Consider the following 24,350-nt stretch of genomic DNA (forward strand, 5'->3'; position numbering starts at 1 on the left):
CAAGGCACGTGCTCGTGCGATTTTTTGGCAGCATAACCCTGTTGTTCTCCACTCGCACGTCTGAAAATTGTGCAATTGGAGAACAGATGGGTTATGCTGCCAAAACTACGCAGGAGCACATGCCTTTGTCATAAACACGGGCTATGTCGGTCACCCCAAGGCTGTCCAATATACGGACAATTCCAGCCCAACACACCTCACATGTGTCGCATGTGAGGTGTGTTGACCCGAAACGAGTGATGTCTAGATTTCATTTGTTGACACTACAATAAACTACGAATAACTAGAACCATCGTAAATTATTACGTAGTTAAACTAATAAACCACACCAATACAATATTATATAGAAAAAACATTTCACGGGACCCTAAATCATATAAAATGACCTTATATCCGAGGGCATAATAATTACCCTCGGAAATTAAGAGTTTAAATTATCTAGACACCACTAAATGAACTAAAACAAGCTAATTTAATTACATAATCAAACCCCGGTCGTCGGACATAACAAACTAAACAATATTTAAGAAATAAATCATTTAACACTAAAAATAACTACTAGCAAACAACTCATATGCATCTACAAAATTATACTACAAGCCAAAAAATTACTCACTTCAGCAGCGTCGGACTACGTGGGTAGGACGTACGTTGGAGCTGGCGAGGCGGTGAAGGCTGGGCGGGCGTCGGCGGGCGCAGGGAGGCGCCGACGGGCTGGGGTGGCATGGGGAGGTGCCGGCGAGGGCTGGGGCGGCGGCAGCGTGATGTGGCGAAATCAAGGGAAGTGAAACAGTGCGGTCGGTCCGTTGGATTAAAATCACTTATGTTCGACGGTTTATTTGGCTGCCGTCGAAAATAAGCTTATATCCGACGACTGTCAGATAAGATGTTGGATATATGTCCGACGGCTGTCTATAGCCGTCGGACATAACATTACGTCCGACGGCCGCTAAAGAGGCCGTCGGACATAATCGACCATCGGAGAATTGTGTTTTTCTTGTTGTGATGGAGTACCTAGTTAGTAATATTGCAATAGTAAGATAGCGTGCGGTTGGTTCCGACTCTTACAACGACAATGGCATCATATATTAATATGGTGTTAACTAACTCTTTATTTTTTGGAACAACCATTCAGATTCAGGTGAACAGGACTGGTGGAGTAATATATAATCCATATCAGTAATTCGATAATGGCAGAGTCATTAGTACTGCAGGAGTGGAATGTGTGGGAGACTCAGATAATGGTACTCCTGAGCTTCACGCTACAGCTGTTTCTGCTGTCCACTGGAAGCCTCCGTCGCCGCCACAACAGTGGACTGCTGAGGGCTTTGATATGGTTGAGTTATGTGGGAGCAGACCTAGTCGCTGTTTATGCCCTAGGCCTCTTCAGTCAGTACGAGGACAAATACAGGTGTGGGAGGGAGTCGTTTGCGGACACACTGCCGTTTCTTTGGGTGCCCTTTCTCCTTGTGCACCTGGGCGGCCAAGACTCGATCACTGCCTTCTCTCTTGAGGACAACAACCTATGGCTGAGGCACTTGCTGAATCTCGGAACCCAAGGAGTTCTAGCTCTGTATGTCTTGTGGAAATCATTTGACAGGATCAGTGTCAGTATATTGGTTCCTGCGATGCTGGTGTTCGTTTCTGGGATTATCAAGTATGGAGAGAGGGTGTGGGCACTGAAGAGTGCGAGCCAAAATGGCCTTGGCCAGCCATCAGGTATTTTCTATAATTCACTTGCAGACTACATTGTGTACACTAAAGCTAGCAAGGAATTGTATGCTCGTCTTACGGTGCTTCTCGCTCGAGGATTGTTTGTGGGACGGACTGTGGTGGAGCTGTTAGAGGGGAGTGCAGCAATGCTAGAGTCTGATTTCAAGAACTATCAAGGTACAGAAGAGAAGCTGAAGGTGGTAGAAATGGAGCTTGGCATGATGTTCGATCTCCTCTACACCAAGGCCAACGTGCTTCAGAGAAGGACCGGTGTACTATTCCGGTGTGCTTCCCAGGCCTTGATGGTCGTTGCCCTGGTTCTCTTCATGACACTAGAGGGAGCTCACAACAAGATTAATATTGCAATCACCTACAAACTATTCAGTGGTGCCATCTTCATGGAAACCTGTTGTGTTGCTGCGGCGTTGGCATCGCCTTGGACAAGGGCACGCTTGAAGGGGAGAAGTCGTCTTCGTGGCCTCTGCAACTTTGCCACGTCCTTCTTTGAGGCTGTTCATCACTGCAAAAAGAGGCACAGGATGACCCTGAGCACCACTGCTACCATGGGGCAGTTTAACTTAATGGATTACTGCATCTCTATCAAGTCCAGACCCAGAGTTTTCTCACAGACCCTCAATGCTATTGGTCTGGATAAGCAATGGAGGAACTCATGGTATGTCCACCACATCGACGATGCAGGCGGCAGCGGCGGCATCTACTGTTGGATTATCAACCGTGTTTTGGAATATTTGTCCACATTGGACAATAACTATACAGTACACACTCTACCCCCTCATGATCCAGCAGTGTTCGGACAGCTACATATTAGGAGATTGAACTTCACATTGAGTCTACCCTTCCACAAGGCCCTCTACCGCCTACATGTGTACACTGATCTATATCTAAGCCGGCACTGCAACAACTGCAGCACTGAGATTATGCGACTTAAGGAAGAATGTGAGACATTATCAAGCTACATGATGTACCTGATGATGTTGCATCCTACCATGTTGCCAGTTAGCACGGTTGCAGGAGATCTTGAATCTCAACTTCTCCAATGGGTTACTAGTCATAGCACTCATGAAGATGGAGGGGCGATGACCAAGCTAGAAATTCTGGAACGTTACACAAGGATGATGCTCGAACAAGGTTCGGACCCTGGCAACCCATTCGAACCAGAGCAATACGGGTCATTGGATCTGCATCATTCACTTACACAGATCAAGGAGATGTGGGTGAGGCTTCTCATGTATGCTGCAGGCAAATGCGGTGGAGACGTACACGCACGACAACTTGGCGAAGGAGGCGAGCTCATCACCTTCATCTGGCTACTCATGCTGCATCATGGTCTTGGGGACCAAGCAAACAGGAAGCTCAGCCTTTTGAGACCTGATAATCCTAATGTAGCTGAGCGGGGGTCATCATCTGCAGAAAGAATTTATAAGCCGGTTTATGCATTCAACTTACCGGAGCCAGTTTGTTTCAGCTTCTGGCCACTTTCAAGTCTTTGGACTTCCTAAATTCCAAACAACTCCTACAAGTCAAAAGTCTAAAAGTCAGCTAATGATTCTTGGCTTTCGTTCGGGAGCTTTTTAACTTTTAAATGGTCCAAAAGATAAAGTACAAAACCTTCGAGAAGAGAGAAGCTGAAACAAATGGACTAGCAGGCAGATCAGTGAGACAGTTGTGTGCGCATGTCAGATTTTACTCTTAATTAGTTTTTTGGTCATGTTACTCAAGATTCTTTTTTTTGGTTTTGATGATGCAAAAAGTATTGTCATTTGCCTTTAAACTTTCTTAACTCTATTTTTAAGCAGCTAGCTTTCGCTACCCGAATCCGGCTCTTTACCGAGTGCTCGGCGCTTTGTCGGACACTCGGCAAAGTTCTGCTCTCGGTAATGACCATGTTTACCAAGAGCAGGACGCTCGACAGAGGAAGGCACTCGGCAAAGACAGCTTTGCCGAGTGCCAAACACTCGGCGAACAGCGACGCTCAGCAAAGAGCTATCAGCAGCCGTATATAGCTAACGGTCGTTACCTTTGCCGAGTGCCGACGTACAGTTCGCCGAACTTTTTTTGCCGAGTGTCGTCGAGTGTTTTCCAGTCTTTGCAAAGATGATGTTTCCGGTAATGTTTACATTGTTATATGAGTTCGACGGCGACATGGTCCTAGCGTCATGATTTTAATTGGAGAAATTGGTAATTTTGCCACTCTCAGTTTTGGCTTCCTATTATTATGTCATCCCGTGTCTATGACTGGTGGGACCATCTGTGTTTATAATTTATGGACCCGACGACATATTATTGGCGAAGCCCACAAATGATAATGGCAAAATTGCCAATGAATCCTTTAATTGAGGCTAACAATCTATATTTATATTTATGGCAAGCGTAAAGTTTCATCATATTACAATTAGATTAACTGACTCATATATATATATATCTATACTACTTCATAAGACACTAACGTAGACGTCCACAATCACACGGTGCACGGTTCTGCCCGACGGCTGCCCCCCCGGTCCGCGCACGCCCCCGATCCACCCCAATCTCGCTCCGTGACCTCGCCACCCCAATCTCGCTCTGTGACCCCTTCCCCGCGCGGCGGTCGCGGTCATCTCGCTCAAAACCCTAGCGACTGCGCCTCCACCCCGGTGGCGAGGACACCCGGCATCGATTCGTCCCCGCAGATCGACCGGACAAGCTCCTCCTCGCCATGGGTGTCTCCGACCTCGAGGCTACTCCCTGTACCTGCGGCCGTCAGGCCGGTGGGCCGCAGCAGGGCTCCGTATCTGAAGGCGACCTGCGCACTCTCCAGGCGGAGGGCGGTCTCAGACATGGCGGTTGTCGGTGCCATGGCCCTCTCCACGCCCACGTCAGCACGAGCAGAGCAGCCTGACATCACCAGGTAACGCCGTGGCACGAGTCGTCGTCGCAGACATACAGATTTCTCCGGTGGCCACGCAACCACCTGACCTGCTGCTTCTGTTTCTTCAAGCTTTTAGGTACCGAAAGCTGGGGAGTGGAGTCATACTCAAAGGTAGCGGTCGCATACATACATGTTTCTCGTGGTTTTGAGCTATGTTTCTGAATTCTGATGGCTCATGGAAGAATTGCGCTCGCTTCTTGATCTGAACTTTGAAGATGTCGTCGAGGGGGAGGCGGCCGAGGTGCGGGAGGGCGACCTGGTGCAGTTCAACTACGTGTGCCGCCGCGCGAACGACTACTTCGTGCACAGGTGCGTGGTGGAGTTCCCAGACGCCATAGCGTTGCTGTTCGACGCGTGCACTGGAGACGCGTGCTGCACAGCTCCAGACTTTGAGTTAGATCGAGTCCAGGTAATCCGGTGGTCTCAGTCTAGCTCACCGTGGTTCCCTCTCTGCCGCAACTCAGCACGGTGGACCAGTTCAACGGCGAGAGCAGGCCGGTGACGCTCGCGCTCGGCGGTGAAGAGGTCACAAGCTTCACTCCTGAATTTGTCTATCCACCAGAGATGATTCCATTGTGGTGTGGTCAGCCTTATTCTCTCTTATCCTCTGTTTGGCTGCTAATTTCATTATGCTCATAGATTTTTACTGATGTTTATAATTCACAACCATATTATGCCCAATTTTCTTGATGAACACACACCATGATATTGGGAATAGATACAAAATTCCAACTGTAATTTTCTAGATATGACAACCGGTCATAATCTTAATAGAGCAAGTCATTATCACTCAAGACAAAATTGATGGCCTAGGTAAAAATAAATCGATATTGAACCGTGATCAAGATGTCAATTATGATGAGTGCATATGTCGTTCAGCAGATGTCGTCGAGGAAGCTAACAAACCTGTAAAAAAGACCACTGTCCTTTCAAAGAAGCCTGTCATAGCAGTTGGTAATGGTTCAAAACATGTTAAGCTTGATAGCAGCAGCTCTGAATGTAGCTCATAAGAGGATGAAGTAAGAAAATTTGAGGTCTAAATCTCAAAGTATCCACGCAAAAAATACAAGATCTCATGAATGCAATTTAAATTATGACCAATAGTTGCACTGTGCAAACCACCTAAAATAGGTATTCTAAATAGGCCAGTCCTAGAGCCACCAATGTTACTCCCACCACTTCAAGGAGTGCCAACATCATCTGTTTAGTGGCATCCATGTCCCTGCTGCACGTAGATTCACCAAATGTGTCAGGGTGCCCAAATGGTAAGAGCTTATGAAAGAAAACATTTCTCCAATTTTTAAAAATAAGAAGCATGAAGATTTATGAGTGAGCAGGTGAGCATTGTCGTAGTTCATTGCCCCCAGCATACACTTCATTATAGCTGCTTGTAATTACTGTGAGTCTGTGACATTGTTGTGTCTTGTAGTCTTGATTATTTAGGCATTGAATACAATCAAACAAAAAAGAACATGTGTTTACAGTAATATTATAGAGTAATGATTGTATTGGTTGGTGATATGATTTATAAAATAGACATAGAACCAATTACTTTCGCTCATGCTCATGATATCTCAAAATGTAGGAGCAGTTAATATAAGCTAAAGGATGATTCAATTTGATGCACAAGAGGTAGAAAACCTTAATCTCATAAGTTGCATTAATCAAAGGGAGCAATTGTAGAGACCATTAACAAGCCAACACTTATATGTCAAAGGACTTTAGGAAGAACAACAATAGTAAGGTAGCAACCGAATGTTCCATGCACAGACTACTATTGTGTGCACTTTATTATTCCTTGAGCTATTGATATGCCAAAATAGGAAATTCATGAGCTGAAACTAGATGAAAAGCAACTGAACCTAACAAAAATAAAAGCCTGGACCCTTGGGATTAGGCAAAAACATGATTAAGCCAAGATTTGACTTTATTCATACATTTGCGGAACATAGTCATATGTCTATTTTTATTTCTGACCATACCTGTACTTTGAATGAGTTAAAGCATACCAAAGAAAGGTCTGCCAAGATCATAACAGAGGCAAAATATAAATTTCTCCGCTGATAGCTAGCTGTTCTATATCCACAGTTTTCAACTCAAACTGCATGCAATTTCTTTTTGGCCTATATATGGTGATATCAGCAATCTCTACGCCAACTTTGCTTTTCGACCTGCTGTCCAAGGATCTTCTGCTACTTTTCACTTGCAGATTGTTTTGCTTTAACCTAATTTCTTTTAGATAAAAGCAAATAAACAAATTTTAGGGGTCATTGTTATTGCAAGATACAGTAACATCTCAGGAAGCTATGAAGACAGTACTGGAGACATAAAAGGAAAATACGACCAACCTGTAGAATGGAGCGATTACAAGTTGATGTCCTTTACAGAATGTGTAACTCCGTGTTTTCTTCAAATCACCTCTGCTCTACCGTTGAAGAAGGCAAAATGTCATTTTATTTTTCTTTTTGTAGATAGTAAGTGAGACATTGCATGTGGCTAACTTGATTAACAGGGTGTTATTTATTTAGTGACATCAATGCTTAATGTTAAGTTGAAGTACACATAAGTTATCGTTGTATTATATGTTTCCGTTGTAACGCACGGGCACCCACCTAGGATATATTAGCAAACTACTGCATTGTCTCTTAAATACAGATAGGATGTGCAATGCAATGTTATCAATGCATATTGTAATACATTGATTGCTATGCACAAAGTTTGTCTATTTTAGTGCACAATCACCATGCACAAATTCATAAACTACTATTTGATAGGCTTACTATAATAGTGTACTGTATTCATGACCTGACTATTTTATCTATGCACAAAGCTATAATTATCTGCTCTGCCAAGAATTATCTCAAGGGTGGGTATATAATTAGCAAACTATAATTACTACTGATCTTTGTCTCCCACTGTGGTCATACTGTTTTAAAGGTCTAAATTCATGCTTCTTTATATTATGTAGATTCCTTCCAAGGCTCTGTGCAGCTGTTCAGCCATTTCTCTCTTCGATGTCGGTGTTTGTCACTGCTATGTGTGTTGGATCACCATTGACAATAAATATCAAGGTTGTTTTGTCGCCATTTGGATTAACCATACTGCTGCTCCTTTTTTCATTCCACACCTCATCTCTCGTAGCTGGTTATCATCTTGTTGGTACTGATTATTTAAAGATTTTGACTCATGTTTCGCTTCAGTCTATTTTCAAGGCATATCACATATTTTGATGGAAAATGGAATATCTTAATGATATGTTGATGAAATGGTATTTTGCTCTTTGATGTGCTTCATTTTGGCTTGTAAATAAATTAAACAAACTATTTGCCTAGATCAACTATTGGTGTCTCTATGTGCTCTAAATTATCTTTATTATTTCTATTTTGCACAGGTCACGTACTGCTGGTCCTCCACTTCAGGTGAATTTCCTATTCTGACGAGTGATGAGTTTTTAGTGTCATGCATACTAAATAATGGGGTTAATGTGCAGACTTTATGTACACAAGCATTTATCTAGAATGGTAATAATAGATGAATGTTGAAAATCATTTCTCAGGTGCACAGTTTTTTAGCTTAAAACCCTAAACATGTTCTTATAGGTAGGTGGGGAGAGATTTTTTTTAGATTCTAAGAAACAGGAGTGGCAAAACCTTAGAAATTTTCAATACCGGGTGTGATCATTTTTTGTTTAATTACTATAGGTGTTTTCAGGCGAATGGTTGGATCTGAATTTAGAACGCTCCAAACTTGTGGTACAGTCGGAGCTCCTCTTCTGTGCTAGGATTGAATTGTTAAAGAGGAATAATACTACTCGCCTAATTTGTTGTATGTGGTTGCATAGATGTGAGAGTATTGGTAATTCGAGCTACTCTACATGGTAGTGGATTGAATCTTATAAATATTTATGTGTGTAGTTGTGTTGTCAGTTTATAAGTGCTTCTTCGAGTAGCCATTACAGTCTCTGGATACTGTCTTGGTTTAGTTAGGCCCAAGCAGTCCTTGACATTTATCTACATTGTCACAGGTTGATCAGCCCTTGACATTTATCACCAAGGGACAAAGCACAATAACTGCTTTATACTCTGGGACATAAAGACTAGGTACTAAAGATGATTTAACAATTTTAACTATCTTAGTCGGTTGATGTTGTGGCCACCTTTTTATAGCCTAATATTATTTCCCCTTTTGAACCAAACTGGAGCAAAATAACACCCCTACTTCTTTTTTAAAAACAAGTGAAACATGATAATCTTGTCAAGGTACTTCCGGGTCTTAATGCTAGCTTATGTGACTCATACATTATATGTTGTGAGGTAGTTAGTCAACTTGTTCAAATGTAGGATGTTACCATTTAACTTATTCACCTCACACGGTACTAGGAGTGGGTGTCAAACAAAGCAGATAGCTAAATCTCTTCTTTATCAATACTACATATAGTTTTGGTCGACTTTGATGCCACTGGGCTCAACTGCTTTGAACACTTGTTTTTGCTTTATTAAGACAGAGTCAAAGATGGATGCTTCTCAGGCGATGGGGAGCTCCACAATAGCGTGCTCAACCACTATGCTATCGGCGTTTGCACCATAGTAAGTAGTAGATAATACTAAGCTTTTTAAAACATCAGATACTTAGTAATGAAATGAGTGGTGGATAACATATTTTTTTATCATGAGCATAATATAAAATATAAATACTTAAATTGGATTCTCTTGTCTGTTATATATAACTTCTGTAATATATATGGAGGACTTCAGTACCCATTTTATGGAGGAGCTGGTAGGAACAAGACCTCAAGCCGAAGCAGGTATTTCTAGCTTCATTCTTCGGGATATCTAATTAAAAACATTATAAACGTGATTCAAAACTCATCTAATTGTGTTCTTGTCTCCTTAGCTTAATGTTGTTCTAATAACATTATTTGGTACAACATCTACAAGGACCACATCACCCTCAAGGACTACGAGATCCACCACGGCATGGGCCTCGAGCTCTACTACAACTGAGCCGCCGCCCCTCTCTCCCTCTCGTCAGGTACTAGCAGTAGCAGTGAGTGGTTTCCTTTACAACTGGAATTCCTTTCGATTCAGTCCCTCTCGTCAGGTACTAGCAGTAGCAGCGAGTGAATGGGAGAAGGGTTGAGTTTTGGAGCCGGTGCATGCAAATCATATACCAGGTTTATGCTATAATGTTTTCCTTATGAAGAATTAAATATTTGTGTGTTTTTTTATTGTGAATCATCTCTATTTGTTTGTTTACTCGTGCCTTGATCAGAACATGTGAATTATCTGAAGGGAGGGGTATATAATTAGCAAACTACCGCATTGTCTCTTAAATACAGATAGGATGTGCAATGCAATGTTATCAATGCATATTGTAATACATTGATTGCTATGCACAAAGTCTGTCTATTTTAGTGCACAATCACCATGCACAAATTCATAAACTACTATTCGATAGGCTTACTGTAATAGTGTACTGTATTCATGACCTAACTATTTTATGTATGCACAAAGGTATAATTATCTGCTCTGCCAAGAATTATCTGAAGGGTGGGTATATAATTAGCAAACTATAATTACTACATTGTCTCCTAAATACAGATAGGATATGTAATGCAATGTTATCCATACATATTGTAGTATATTGCTTACTATGCACAAAGCTTGTCTATTTTAGTGCACAATCACCATGCCCAAATCCACAAACTATTTCCATTCGATAGGCTTACTGTGCTGTATTCATGACCTGACTGTTTTATCTAACTGTGGTTTGATTAGCTGCTCCTGCCAAGAAGGGTGATGCCAAGATTCAGGCCTTGAAGGTTGCCAAGGCTGTGAAGTCTGGGGTAGGAAAGAAGAAGACCAAGAAGATTCGTACGTCCGTGACATTTCACCACCCCAAGACCCTGAAGAAGGCTAGGGACCCCAAGTACCCAAGAATTAGCACTACCTGAAGGAACAAGCTTGATCAGTACCAAATTCTCAAGTATCCCCTCACCACAGAATCGGCGATGAAGAAGATTGAAGATAACAACACTCTGGTCTTCATTGTCGACCTCAAGGCAGACAAGAAGAAGATCAAGGCTGCTGCCAAGATGTATGACATTCAGGCCAAGAAGGTCAACACCCTGATCAAGTTAGCATTTGGTCCAGTGTTATTTTCTTGTGCATAATCTATTATGTTGTGCAATTGTGAGTTAATTCTTAACTGTGTCTGTCCAGGCCTGATGGAAAGAAGAAGGCTTACGTGAAGCCTATGCCTGACTATGATGCTCTTGATGTGGCGAGGTGCCTGCTAGACTCGGTGGAAGTGGAGTTTAGTTACGATGCCGATATCAGCCTCGTGTCCGTCGACCTACTCATGCCAGACTAGGAGCTATATTGATGGAGGCTGGAGATTATGGTGTAGGCCGTGACACGCGTGCGCAGAAGTCGGTGTCGGCGCTTTTCTTTGGACTGATTAATTCTGAGCTGGACGACCATTGACATTTGTGATGTGTACGAGATGTATTGTGGTGTCTCGTTGTATAATTGATACTGGGAGTATGTTTCGCTATGTCCGTATTTATATATCATGTGTGCTATGAATGTTGTATAATACTAGATAATAAGACCAACTCTAGCAGCTTACCCTTATTCAAACTATACAAACAATACAATCTACAATGCAAAAGGTGTTTTGTGACCATATGGGTGAACTATTGTACATTGCATCGATATGATCACTAAAAACACAGTTTTGCATCGTTTTATATTGTAGATTGCATTGTTTATAGAGTGTAGTTTGAATATGGGTATGAGCATAGGTAAGCTGCTGGAGATGGTCTAAAGGATGATCTGCTTCAATAGGAATCTCTTTTCTAAATAATAAATATTTTTAATAGGAATATATTATTCGTTTCGATCTTGTATTATTAACTTAAGAGTTGCCTATTTCGATTAATAGTGACATTGAGCCAAATTTTGGTTGTTTGAAATGGTAGACTTCGATATTTATTATGATTGTTATGTTGATGCTTGATAGCATCACTGAATAATGACATGTGCGTGCACAAGTGCCCTCCGTTGCAACGCACGGGCATATACCTAGTATATATATATATAGACACACACTAGAATATTAGACTTACCGTCCTAGTCGGAGTCCTCACAATACACGGTCAAACTCATGGCTTATAGTTATGGCCTATCCAATGATATTTATTTTGTGCTATAAATATTGGTGCTTATTCTATGAATTCAATCAAACTTTAATATTTTGATATGACATAGAGTGCTCAAAATGAAATTATGGAACATTGATATGTCATATTGTGTTAGTCAAAATGTATAAACTTGCTGGAAAAAACAACTTATAAAATTTATTATCATGAAGTACAATTATAGCTAATTTTCTATAAATTATGTGAACTCTCGCACGTGCTAGAATCTTATAGATGATATAACCATAACCTATTATTTAATTATTTAATACCTCTAACTATTTAAATTTGTTTAGAAAATAAATGTATGTATTTTATCTTTATTTATTTTTAACATAATACATGTAATAGATACTTTGTAGTCTATATTTAGTTATTAGAAATATATATATATAAGCCTAGGGCTTCCATTAGTACCGGGAGCCCCAGCCAATTAGCCGACCTCGAGTAGCGCGCAGGTTTTCTAGGTTGGTCGGACCAAAGCGTAAATCATTCACGAACAAATAAATAAAGATAAAATACATACATTTATTGGATAAACGGGATACGCGAGAAAATCGCAAACCATAAATGGTAGTTTCCGATAATATTGCATGGCATGCAAGGTCAGCGGAAACTTGATCCATAAATGTGTAGAGAAAATTGCGTAACTGGTTTCATTTAGTAGAGTAAATACAAAATTGTTTCAACAAACCGAGATAAAATCTCCCGGAATCTAGTCACGTTTATGATAATATCTCCGTGCATATATGAACAAACTTTATAGACCGTAAATGACCACAAAAAATAGCGTAAACATGACTACCCGAGATTGGAGAGCGTGGTGCATATAAGAAAGGGTACTGGCGGCGTCGCTGCATAGTTGACCCATGGATGACGGCGGAGAACAAGAAACTAGAGATGTTTCTTCTGCATCATGGCGTAGAGCTGCATCAGGTACGTTAATAATTGTATAGTTACATCGGTTTATAAAATACAAAGTCAAATATGGTGGCCGGCGTGTAGACTCATGCGGTGGTCTACCAACAGCGCCCAGCCTAACACTTGAATCTCCGAACAATGCTGCGAGTCCACGGAGAAGTATTGTAACACCACCTGCAGAATTATGAGCGCCGGGGTCAATTATGACAATATAATGGAAATTGGAACAATGGGAGCAGCAAATCAAATGGTGTCTATGAGGACCATTAGTGATCATGAACAAGATACACATAATATCTTACGGAGCCATGTAAGTTGTTTATATTTGATTATGTCTATTATACAATTTAATCAAACTTATGCATAATGTAATTAAGAGTATAACTAATATTATATTTATTGTATTTATGATTATGTTAATTCACAGCCTGAAAGTATTGATCCAAGCATGGTGCTAGGATCGGTATGACATTTGGAAATGTTGATGAGGCATACAATTTTTTATAGTAGTTACGCATATGAGGTTGGTTTTCCACTTAAAAAGTATAGGGAGAGGAAGAATTGTAAGTGGTTAAATTATTCAATGGAGGGTAGAAATACAAAAAGGTTAGCTAGTAATCCAAGAATCCATAATACATCCTCGAGGAGAACACAGTGCAAGGCTGATATGAAACTAAAAAAATCTATGATGACTCAAAAGAAAATATTGTAGCCGTACGAATCGATCTGGTACACTTAGAACATAATCATGATTTCATTAAGAAGGATACTGAAAAGAAGCATCTACAATGCAACAAGACTCATGATCCTGAGTACATGGAGTTTCTAAGTTCAATGTAGCAAAACAGAATCCCGCGACACTGTTTCATGGACTTCGTGTCTGATATGCATGGTGGTCCTAAAAATGTACCAATTACAGCAAAGGACATTGCTAATTTGTAAGCAACATTTTCTTTATGAATTTAGGATATAAAATTTAAAATCCATGTCAAATTAATGAGTAATAATTATAATTTTTTTTGAACTATACAGGAAACAGGCGAAGCAACGAGAAAAGAATGCCAATGATGTGTCTAAGCTTTTGGCTTTTTTTCCTTATGCAAAAGGGATAATCCACAATTTTTCTCTGACTTCCAGCTAGACAACAAAGGAAAAATATTGAGTATTTTTTTGGTCTCATGCTAGTCAGCAAGGAGAGTATGTTGATTTTGGGGATGCAGTTACCTTTGATACAACTCATAAGACTAATTTGTATGGAAAACTCCTAGGGATGTTTGTTGGTGCAAACTACCACCTACAATGCACAGTGTTTGGGTTCTCATTGTTGGGAGATGAAACTATTGAAACATTCGAGTGGGTGTTTAATGCATTCAAGACATGCATGGGGAATGAAGAATCAAGAGTAATGTTGACAGGTATAATTTATGTATGTATAATAAATATGAACTCGAAATACATGGAGTATAAATTCAATAACTTGTGCATATTTACAATGCATGTGAGTCATGTTTTGGTATGTACCATACATTGTTTACAAAAATAATCATCTAATAATGTCTCATAATGTATATTTATAGATCAAGATCCTGCAATGCCAGTGGCATTACGTTGGGTCTTCCCAAACGCAGTCCACAGGTTGTTTCTATGGCATGTGCAAAATAGGTACATGCCATTTCTAAATGAGTTGTATGCACGTTATGCTGAAGCAGATTTTAACACAAAATTCCAGTCTATAGTACATCATCCATTGACTGAAATAGAGTTTGAGGCTGCATGGACAATGTTGCTTGATGAATTTAACGTGCATGAAGATGACACTCTTAGAAAATTATATGAAATGCATAAGGAATGGATTCCTGTTTTTTGAAACATGACTATTGTGGGCTTATGGTCTCTACACAACGTAGCGAGAGCATGAACAAACTCGTGAAGAGTGCTCATGTCGATTCAAACACCCCACTTCATGAGTTTGCGAAGCAAATGTTGAAACTACTGCATAGCAGGAAGATGCAAGAAGGAAAGGAGACGCTAGGTTGTATGGTATGTAATATTATTTATGCATTATACTGTTTAGTAGGATCACAATAAGTATCTAATTAGTACATATGTAGGGTCAAAAAGATACCACAACACTATATATGTTCGAAATTAGGGTTGCAAGGGCATACACAAGAGCTGTGATGAATAGGTTCAAGGAGTCAATAAAATACGCTACTGCGTATAGGATATCACTTGATCCAGATGGAGGCACAAGTGATTGGCTAGTGCAACATACATCGAGATCGAAAAAATCATGTGGGGGCAACACCAATTCAGAGTGATGGCGGATGTAGAGGCTGGGAAGTTTAAATGTGAATACAAACGGTGGGAGCACACATGTATGCTAGAGTTGTGATATAAAGTCATATGATTTATACGCTAATAATAAAAGGTGAATGTGAAATGTTGCCCCTTTGTTTAAATGTAGGCCTATTTTGTGTGCATCTTAGCCGAACATTCATGCACATTCAGCTAGAAATGATACCTAAGGAATACATTCTAAGTGTTACACATACTCAGCTAGGCAAGATGTGATATTTTCAAGAGATGACATGAAAATGAGTGGAAAGGATGGAGAGACAAAATCATATAGGCAGAAAATGTTGCTTAAAAAGGCAATGAAGGTGGTAAACCATGCTAGTATGTGAAAGGCAGGGAGTGATAAGGCCTTGGACGCAATGGACGAACTATTGGAGATGCTTGGGCGTTTGGAGCCAGATATAGGATGTGATGATGCTGGTGGTGCAAGTATTGGAAAGGGCAACCATGTGGGTGTTGTTTTTTATACAATTATTCTACATTGTATTCACAACTTAATTATTGCCAACTGTAATAATTGAACATTCTAGGGTGAAGAGGATGCTGTTGGAAACGATGAAGGTGAACATGTGTCGCAATATGATAATGAGGAGCATGTGCCAGTACGTTCACCGCAACTGATAATATATGGCAAAAAACAATTGCAATTTATGTATAATGCAAACACATTTGATGATTTAAACATTATTAGTAATATTGACTATAATGCACTATGAGTAGGATGGAAGCAGAAATATTGATGCACATCATCAATCTGAGTTGCAAATGACGCTTGTTGGAAATGATGATTTTGAAGGGACACAATATGGGGATGTTAGAAAGGTTGAAATTTTAATTTTATTAAATTGCAAATATTCTGTTTATTTAATGTTCGTAAATATTTATAATTTGACATCATAACATTTGTCCGTATAAATATTTTTGTATGGCATGTAGAGACTGGAATATGATGTAGATGGCATAAGCTTAGTGCGCCCAAATAATGCAAGGCCAAAGGGAAGGACGATCAAAACTAGTGAGCAAAGAGTTGTGAAACTGGGTGCGAAAGGAGAAAAGAAGAAGACTCGAAAGTGCCAAAAATGTGGCATTGCTGATGGACACAATAGTCGCACCTGCCTGTCTGTGGAGGAAAATAGGGTTAGCCTTGCTGATAGAAAAAGAGGATGGCCGCCTGGGTCTAGAAACAAGAATTCAATAATGGCCCCCCAGTGGAATGAGACACCCACATCAAAGAAGCATAAAGTGGTTGATTCTGAAGAACATGGATACGATGACGATAATTTGACATGATTGTGAAACATACATGCAAAAATATTCTATAGGATTGTATGGAAATGTTATGATCATGATACTATATGATGATTTTTTACGTTAAAAACTCACTGTATGGATTATATCTATTAATGCAACATAATTATTTCATATGAAATATGCTAATTGTGGATTTGTTTGGCCATATAAGCAGATATTCATTCCATGACATAAAGTATTTATATTGAAAAACTAAACAGCCGACACATGGAAGTCACTATGTATATACTGGCGCATATCGTAAAAACCTAAATAAAAAGGCATAAACCATTACAGATCATGACAGAGCAGAACTGAAAAGAATACATAACTAAACATAAATAGTCGGCGCATTGAAGTCACTATGTATATGCTGGCGCATATCGTAAAAAACTAAATAAAAAGGCATAAACCATTACAAATATATGCATAATCACGCCAGAACAGAAATGATAAAGTGCATAACTAACATATATAAATATGTCCATATAAAACATATCTGGTACGACATAGCTAGGAGTTTGATAAGAGCTGTCACACCTGGTTTTGGAAGGTAAACCGAATGCGAACCATGTACGTGCTAGGATCAGAACTCACGTACACAGCGATTACGTAATTGGACATCATCACACCATGCTCGAATTAAATAAAGAAAAGGTACATAATTACATCAAGATGTCCGAGACATCCACAGAGTCTAATACATATCCATAGTGTTTAACAATAACATCAAAGGGAGTAACGAAACGTAGAAGATAAGCCTACACAGGCAACTGACTGGGGGTTTGCCACTAAAGTAAACTAGAACTCGTCGTAATCCTGGAACTCCTCAAAGTCCTCCATGTTACCAGCTTCACCTGCTAAGCACTGAGAACAGTGGGGACAACCTGGGATGGGGTGGTTTGTAAAGCAAGGGTGAGTACACTTCAACGTACTCAGCAAATGTCCCGTTTGGCTAAAGTGGACTAGCTGTATGTGGAGTTATGGTTAAGCAGTTGCTTTTAGTTGGTCAAGTTTTATTACTATAAGTAGAGCCAAATTTTAGTAATAACCCAGTTATTACCCAGTAGTACTCCCTCCAAGAGGAAATACTAGAGATCAAAATTATAACCATCATTGCTAGTCATCATCATAAAAGTAACCAAAGTTCTTCTAATCGAAGAGGATCCCAAGGCTACTCATAACCGTGAGCACGGCTGATATACCAGTTTCTAACACTCTGCAGAGGTTGCACACTTTACCCACAAGCCGTGATTCCCATTCTGCCCGGGGTTCTAGCCTCCCCATTGATCACTACCAAGGTGACCTAGCAGGGTCTCACTATGTAGCATTTACAAAGATTTCCTAGAGGTCATAGCTACCTGTTAGGTTTCTCCAGTTTGATAAACACAGTACATCTCCCAGAGGAAGGGTGACTAACAAAACCAAATCAAAGAACCTCTGCAACCAGCCTTGGCAGAGCAAGTACTGTGCCCTGACCCCATTGACAGCCCTATGGCGAAGCCAACTACTCCTCTAGTTCCTCTAATTAATCAGCTAAGGGTGTCGCATTCCACCCTCATGGTTGCTCTATTATCCTGGGTTGTCACTCCTCAAACAGGTCCTTACGGAGAGGGACTCAGGAAACAGCCTGAGCCCCCTAAAGTAATCACAAGAACTTCATTGGGATAACATCATTGTATCATAAAAGATCACATCATGTTCATTGATTAAGTTAAAGCAATAGCATAAGCTAACCATGATTAACCCAAAAAGGTAAACAAGGGTAAGGTAAATACAGACTAGTCAATCCTTAAGTTTCAATATTGTAATACAGGACAGTGAATTATAAAGTAAAGTAGGACATGATAGGTCTGAGGACACTTGCCTTCATCAGGTTGTTGCTTAGAAGGATCTTCGACAACACACTTAGGAACCACGAGCTGCTCATTGTCTAAATAAAGCGAGCATACATTCAATACATTTGGAAGGTAAAAATGAACATCACATCAAACATGTACAAACATTGCATTGGCACACAACTCAAAAATGTATAGTATTAAGTACAGAGGAATGATATCAAGTTATAAAATGGACTAATCCTAATTGGGGGATTGATTACTCTCTAAGTATTTGGAACATAGCTCAAAACGTTAAGTAGTAATTTAAACAAGAAAAGATTAAATTATAAGATGAACTACTGTTATTTAGGAATTTGTTTATCCTTTAGGTGTTATCCATAATTACGTACCTAATTCTATTTATCTCATTAAGGCCTAAAGGTTAAACCTACAATGAATCCATGTAATGCATAACACTAATCTCACAAACTTAAATATACTTTAACTCCTAGGATTCTCCTTTTATTTATTTCATTAAATAAATAAATTAACATACACATTAATCATATATTCTAAGTGTAAAAATAAAGTATACATATTATAGTTGGCCATATTTTATTTGAACAGAGAATAATTTTGTGAACATTTTGCAATTTGAACCACTAAATTTGGAGTTCATATGAAAAAGATATGAAATAAACAAGTTTTAAAGTTTGAAATATGAAATTAGGGCTAAATATGTGATTAAATAAAAGTACAGGGGGCTATTCAAAAGAAACCAGGGACCTATGCGCTAAAACAGAGGACGACTTGTTGATTTCCTAAAACCAGGGGGCTCTTATGCAAAACTAACACGCGATGGGGTACGGGGTAATCTCAGCCATCGGATCAGAGATCAACGAACCAGAGTAGATCGCGCGTGCGTGGGTGCCCGGCGCGGCTGACAAGCGGGGCTAGGGCATCAGTGGGTTAGGGCGGACTGACTAGCTGGGCCCAGAGGCAGAGACGCGGGTGAGGGGGAAGAGAGAGGGGCGGTCAGATCCAGATCAGAGGGCTAGGATTAGATCTACTCTGGTCAAGTCTAAACCATCCAATCTGGGACAGATGACCGAGATCTAACAGCGAGGGGATGACTTGGGCGCGGTGGCGCCGCTCGGTCCCGCGGCGAGAGTTCACCGGAGACGAGGAGGCTGGCCACGGCAGGGCACCGGAGGCTCGGGGTTTAGCCTAGGCGCGATCAGGGCGATCTGGTGGGTTTAGCAATGGTCTTCACGCTGGCGCAAGGGCACCAGAGGGCGCAGACCACGACAAGGTGAGCTAACGACGGCGCTGGATTGCTCCGGCGAGCAATCACGCGAGCAACAGAGCGGGGATGACCAAATTAGGGGCACGAGTGGGTTGCTCACCTTGAGTGCGAACTCCAGAACGCGTGGAGGACGACAAAGGTGCGGTGGAACCTCGGGTCAACAGCGGTGGGGCTCTGGCTACGCAAAAACTGCTCCGGTGAGCGTGGACCTGACATAGCAGGGAGGAAGAGGGCACACCGAAGGGTGTCCCGAGTAGCTGATAGTAAGGCGGAGCTCACCGTGGCACTGGACGGGGCACGGGCGCGACGGCGGCCACAAAACGGGCAGTGGTCGTCGGCGGGCGGTGGCGGGGCTCCCTGTACACACGGGCAGAGCGAGAGAGAGGGTTGGGCGGAGGGCACAAATGAGAGAGGAGAGGTGGGCGAGCAGGGCGCATGGCTCAAAAGGGGCGCGGGCGCACAGACGTGGCCGGAGAACGCACGGTTGTGGGCGCGTCCACAGCGGGGAGATCGTGGGCGGGAGGTTGGGGACGACTGTCAGGTGGGGACGGCGGGATAGAGAGAGGGAGAGTGGGCGCACACGAGGGAACCAGCGCCGATAGGCCGGCCCCACGGTGCAGCGAGAGAGAGGGGGGGGGGAGTGAGCGCGCTCAGGCTTGCGCCGACAAGCGGGGCCCGCCCATCAGACACAGGGGGCGCGTGGGGCTGGGCCGACTTGGGCTAAATGGGCTGAAATGGCTATTTCTATTTCCAGGGAATTTCTAATTGCTTTTCTATTTATTTTCTCTAGGGTTTTCAATTCAAATTCAAATTCAAACCAAATCAAATATATGCAACAATTCAAAGAATATTTAGACTCAATATGATGCAACATTCCATGACTCATAGGTTTTGGGCAAAATAAAATAAATAATCCTTCACTAATACCACTAACTCTAATTAAAAGAAAAAGAGAGGGAGAAAACTAGAGAGAGAGTGAAGCTAGAGTGAGATAGAGAAGAGTAACACCTAAATTTAAATGATCATAAGAAAAAAATTTATACCCCCAAATTCAGGGTGTTACAAGAGCGCATATGCACTACAGGAAACGCCTAAATTTTCGTGGGCCAAAAACCCACGAAAATAAGCCTAAACCGACGAAAATAGCATATTTTCGTCGGCAGGCCGACGAAAATAAGTTCGACGAAAATAGGCAACTATTTCCGTCAGTACCGACGAAAAAGACTTATTTTCATTGGCTTTCCCAAGGCCGACGAAAATAGTTGGTCGGCAGACTATTTTCGTCGGCCTCGGTCGAAAATAAGTTCGACGAAAATATCCTGGGCACGTATTTTCGTCGGCCACCACCGAGGCCGACGAAAATTGACGGTACCCCCCCAAAACAGATTTTTCTGCACCTTTTATTAATTCACAGCAAAATACACAATATCACAATTCACATATACAGATTCACAAGCAAAATACACAATTCACAAAACACATTCACATATACATAAATAGTCCATAGTCCATTTGTCGGCGTTTCGAGAACGGGGGGTCCCTGGGCCGACGAGTGAGAATGTCGCCGCGTGCCCCAGCCCAGATGGGTCGGCGCGAGGCCGAGCGCGAAGGGGGGAAGAAGGCGTGAGAGAGGTGGAAATCCCGCGGCCTTCGTGTTCGTCCTGCGCCCAGGTCGGTTGCGCTTGCAGTAGGGGGTTACAAGCGTTCCACGCGGGAGGGAGCGAGCGGCCTCACGCGAGCGCCAGTCCCGTCCTCTTCCCCGCGCGGGCCAACCCTCTGTAAGAGGGCCCTGGTCCTTCCTTTTACAGGCGTAAGGAGAGGATCCAGGTGTACAATGGGGGTGTAGCTGAGTGCTAACGTGTTTAGCGGAGGAGAGCTAGCGCCCTAAGTACATGCCATCATGGCAGCCGGAGAGGTTTTGGCACCCGGTTCGTGTGGTGTCGTGGCCGTCGAAGGAGCGCTGGAGCCTGGCGGAAGGACAACTGTCGGGGCTGTCGAGTCCTTGCTGACGTCCTCTTGCTTCCGTAAGGGGGCTGAGAGCCGCCATCGTCATAGAGCATGCGGGGCGCCATCATTACTTTGTCTGGCGGAGCGAGCCAGATGGGACGCCGGTCTTGTTTCCCGTAGCCTGAGTCAGCTTGGGGTAGGGTAGTGATGGCGCCTCCTATTGACGTGGCCGGTCCGCGCCCTAGGTTGGGCGATGTGGAGGCTCCTCCGAGGTCGAGGTCGAGGTCGAGTCTGTCTTCCGTGGCTGCGGTCGAGTCCAAGCCCCTGGGTCGGGCAAGGCGGAGACCGTCGGCTGAGGCCAGGGCTGAGTCCGAGCCCTAGGGTCGGACGAAGCGGAGTTCGTCGTCTTCCGGGGCTGAGCCCGAGTCCGAGCCCTGGGTCGGGCGGAGCGGAGTTCGCCGTCTTCCGGGGCTGAGCCCGAGTCCGAGCTCTGGGTCGGGCGGAGCGGAGTTCGCCGTCTTCCGGGGCTGAGCCCAAGTCCGAGCCCTGGGTCGGGCGGAGCGGAGTTCGCCGTCTTCTGGGGCTGAGCCCGAGTCCGAGCCCTGGGTCGGGCGGAGCGGAGTTCGCCGTCTTCCGGGGCTGAGCCCGAGTCCGAGCCCTGGGTCGGGCGAAGCGAAGCTTCCTATGGTGCCTGAGGCCGGGCCTGACTGCCTGTCAGCATCACTCTGTCAAGTGGCACAGCAGTCGGAGCGGCGCAGGCGGCGCTGTCCTTCTGTCAGGCCGGTCAGTGGAGCGGCGAAGTGACTGCGGTCACTTCGGCTCTGTCGACTGAAGGGCGCGCGTCAGGATAAAGGTGTCAGGCCACCTTTGCATTAAATGCTCCTGCGATTTGGTCGGTTGGCGCGGCGATTTGGTCAGGGTTGCTTCTTGGCGAAGACAGGGCCTCGGGCGAGCCGAAAGTATGTTCGTCGCTGGAGGGGGGCTTCGGACAAGGCGGAGATCCTCCGGGGTCGGCTGCCCTTGCCCGAGGCTAGGCTCGGGCGAGGCGTGATCGAGTCCCTCGAATGGAACAATCCCTGACTTAATCGCACCCATCAGGCCTTTGCAGCTTTGTGCTAATGGGGGTTACCAGCTGAGAATTAGGAGTTTTGATGGTACCCCTAATTATGGTCCCCGATAGTAGCCCCCGAGCCTCGAAGGGAGTGTTAACACTCGCTTGGAGGCTTTTGTCGCACTTTTTTGCAAGGGGACCAGCCTTTCTCGGTTGCGTTTTGTTCCAGTGGGTGCGCGCGAGCGCACCCGCCGGGTGTAGCCCCCGAGGCCTCGGAGGAGTGGTTTGACTCCTCCGAGGTCTTAATGCCTCGCGCAATGCTTCGGCTGGTCTGGTCGTTCTCTCATGCGAGCTGGCCGTAGCCCGGGTGCACGGTCGGGTCCCAAGTTCTCGGGCTGGTATGTTGATGCTGTCAACGGTTTGGCCGGAGCCGGGTTTGCGAGAGCAGCCCCCGAGCCTCTGCACAGGGCAAGAGGACGGTCAGGGACAGACTCGACTTTTTACATACGCCCCTGCGTCGCCTTTTCGCAAGGAGGAGGGGGGGGGGAAAGCGCCATGTTGCCCTCGGAGGGTGCCGAACATGGTGTCTCCGGTGAGCTGCTGGCGGGTAATCCGAGCGGACGTCCATGCCCCATTTGTTTGGGGTCGGCTAGAGGCCCACAGGCGCGCCCAAAAGTACCTGCGGGTGATCTGCCGGACCCGGTCCCCTGTCGACGGGGTCCGAGGGCTCGATGCCTCCCTCTGATGGGATTCCGTTACAAGATCGTTCCCGCTGGTCTCGGAAATGTCCTAGGGTACCTCGAGAGCGTAGCCCGAGCCTTGGTTATGTATCGAACGTACCCATGGTCATCCCTCGCTCTGTGTCTGAGGCGGCTGTGAACCCTTCGAGGGCCAGCCTTCGAACCCCTGATCAGTAGTGGGCGCGGAGCCCGAGTGGCCTGAGCCAGCCGTTGAACCCTTCCGAGGGGCCGGCCTTCGAACCTCTGACCAGTAGTGGGTGTGGAGCCCACGCGCTCTGAGGCGGCTGTTGAACCCTTCCGAAGGGCCAGCCTTCGAACCTCTGATCAGTAGGGAGGCTCGGAGCCTGTTTCCTTCATGGAGAAGGATCCTTTTCGGGGTATCCCCCTTTCCCGGTCCCTATTGTAAGAGAGAGAAAGAGGAAAAGGAAAAGGATACGAAATCGAATGACGTGGTGTACCTTTTTCGACGCGGTCATTATGGCGAAGGCGAAGCGTCGCTCGCTTCCCCTACCAGAGGCGCCGTCTTTCCTGCCGCGGAGTTAATGCGACGGGGTGTGCGGTTCGCGGGGCGGCCGTTGCGCGTGCGCGAGCCGTTCGAGGAACGACCGTTTCGCTTTGGGTTTTTGAATCCCGCGGCGGGTCCGGGCGAAACGTTGAACGGGTCTCGTCTTGGTATTTATATACTCGGAGGAGGGTCTGGCGACGGTTCTTTGCTCTGCTTCTCGCCTCCCTCTTAGGTTTTCGCAACCCGATAGGTTTAGCCAGAGAAAAGGAAACCGCTTACCCAGTCCTTTCCGCCGCCACCCCTTTTGCTCGGTGATGGCCGACCGGGTGACCATCATCTCGCCGCGCGATCCATGGCCTTTCTCCACGGTCACGGCGGGTGATCTGGAGGATCTTGTTGCTGAGGGTTTACTTCGCCCTCTCTCTGATGAGAGGCGGTCGGAGTGGATTCCCCCTGCGGGCGGAGCCGTTCCGTCCCCGCCGCCGGGGTATGTCGTGAGCTTCGTCTCCTTCCACGAGCGGGGATTCGGTGTGCCGGCGAGCCGCTTTATGCGGGCGATCCTGCACAAC

The 24,350-nt window shown here is 44.1% G+C and overlaps 2 protein-coding genes and 1 pseudogene across 2 annotated transcripts; all 3 read left to right on the forward strand.

Annotated features, from left to right (window-relative positions):
- The first annotated feature begins 1,628 nt into the window (after positions 1-1,628).
- On the forward strand, positions 1,629-3,233 carry LOC103642568 (uncharacterized). The gene has a single exon (XM_008665819.2). It carries the CDS (start codon positions 1,629-1,631, stop codon positions 3,231-3,233), a length of 1,605 nt encoding a protein of 534 aa, XP_008664041.1.
- Positions 3,234-3,843: 610 nt separating this feature from the next.
- On the forward strand, positions 3,844-9,645 carry LOC103642566 (uncharacterized). Its single transcript, XM_023301181.1, has 6 exons — positions 3,844-3,879; positions 4,404-4,621; positions 4,719-4,753; positions 4,858-4,951; positions 5,107-5,167; positions 9,580-9,645. The coding sequence occupies exons 1-6, from the start codon at positions 3,844-3,846 to the stop codon at positions 9,643-9,645; spliced, it is 510 nt and encodes a 169-aa protein (XP_023156949.1).
- Positions 9,646-10,412: 767 nt separating this feature from the next.
- Positions 10,413-11,014, forward strand: LOC103642567 (60S ribosomal protein L23A-like; annotated as a pseudogene).
- The last annotated feature ends 13,336 nt before the right edge of the window (positions 11,015-24,350 follow it).

The sequence above is a fragment of the Zea mays genome, chromosome 10 (genome assembly GCF_902167145.1).
Source record: "Zea mays cultivar B73 chromosome 10, Zm-B73-REFERENCE-NAM-5.0, whole genome shotgun sequence".
NCBI classification, from domain to species: Eukaryota; Viridiplantae; Streptophyta; class Magnoliopsida; order Poales; family Poaceae; genus Zea; species Zea mays.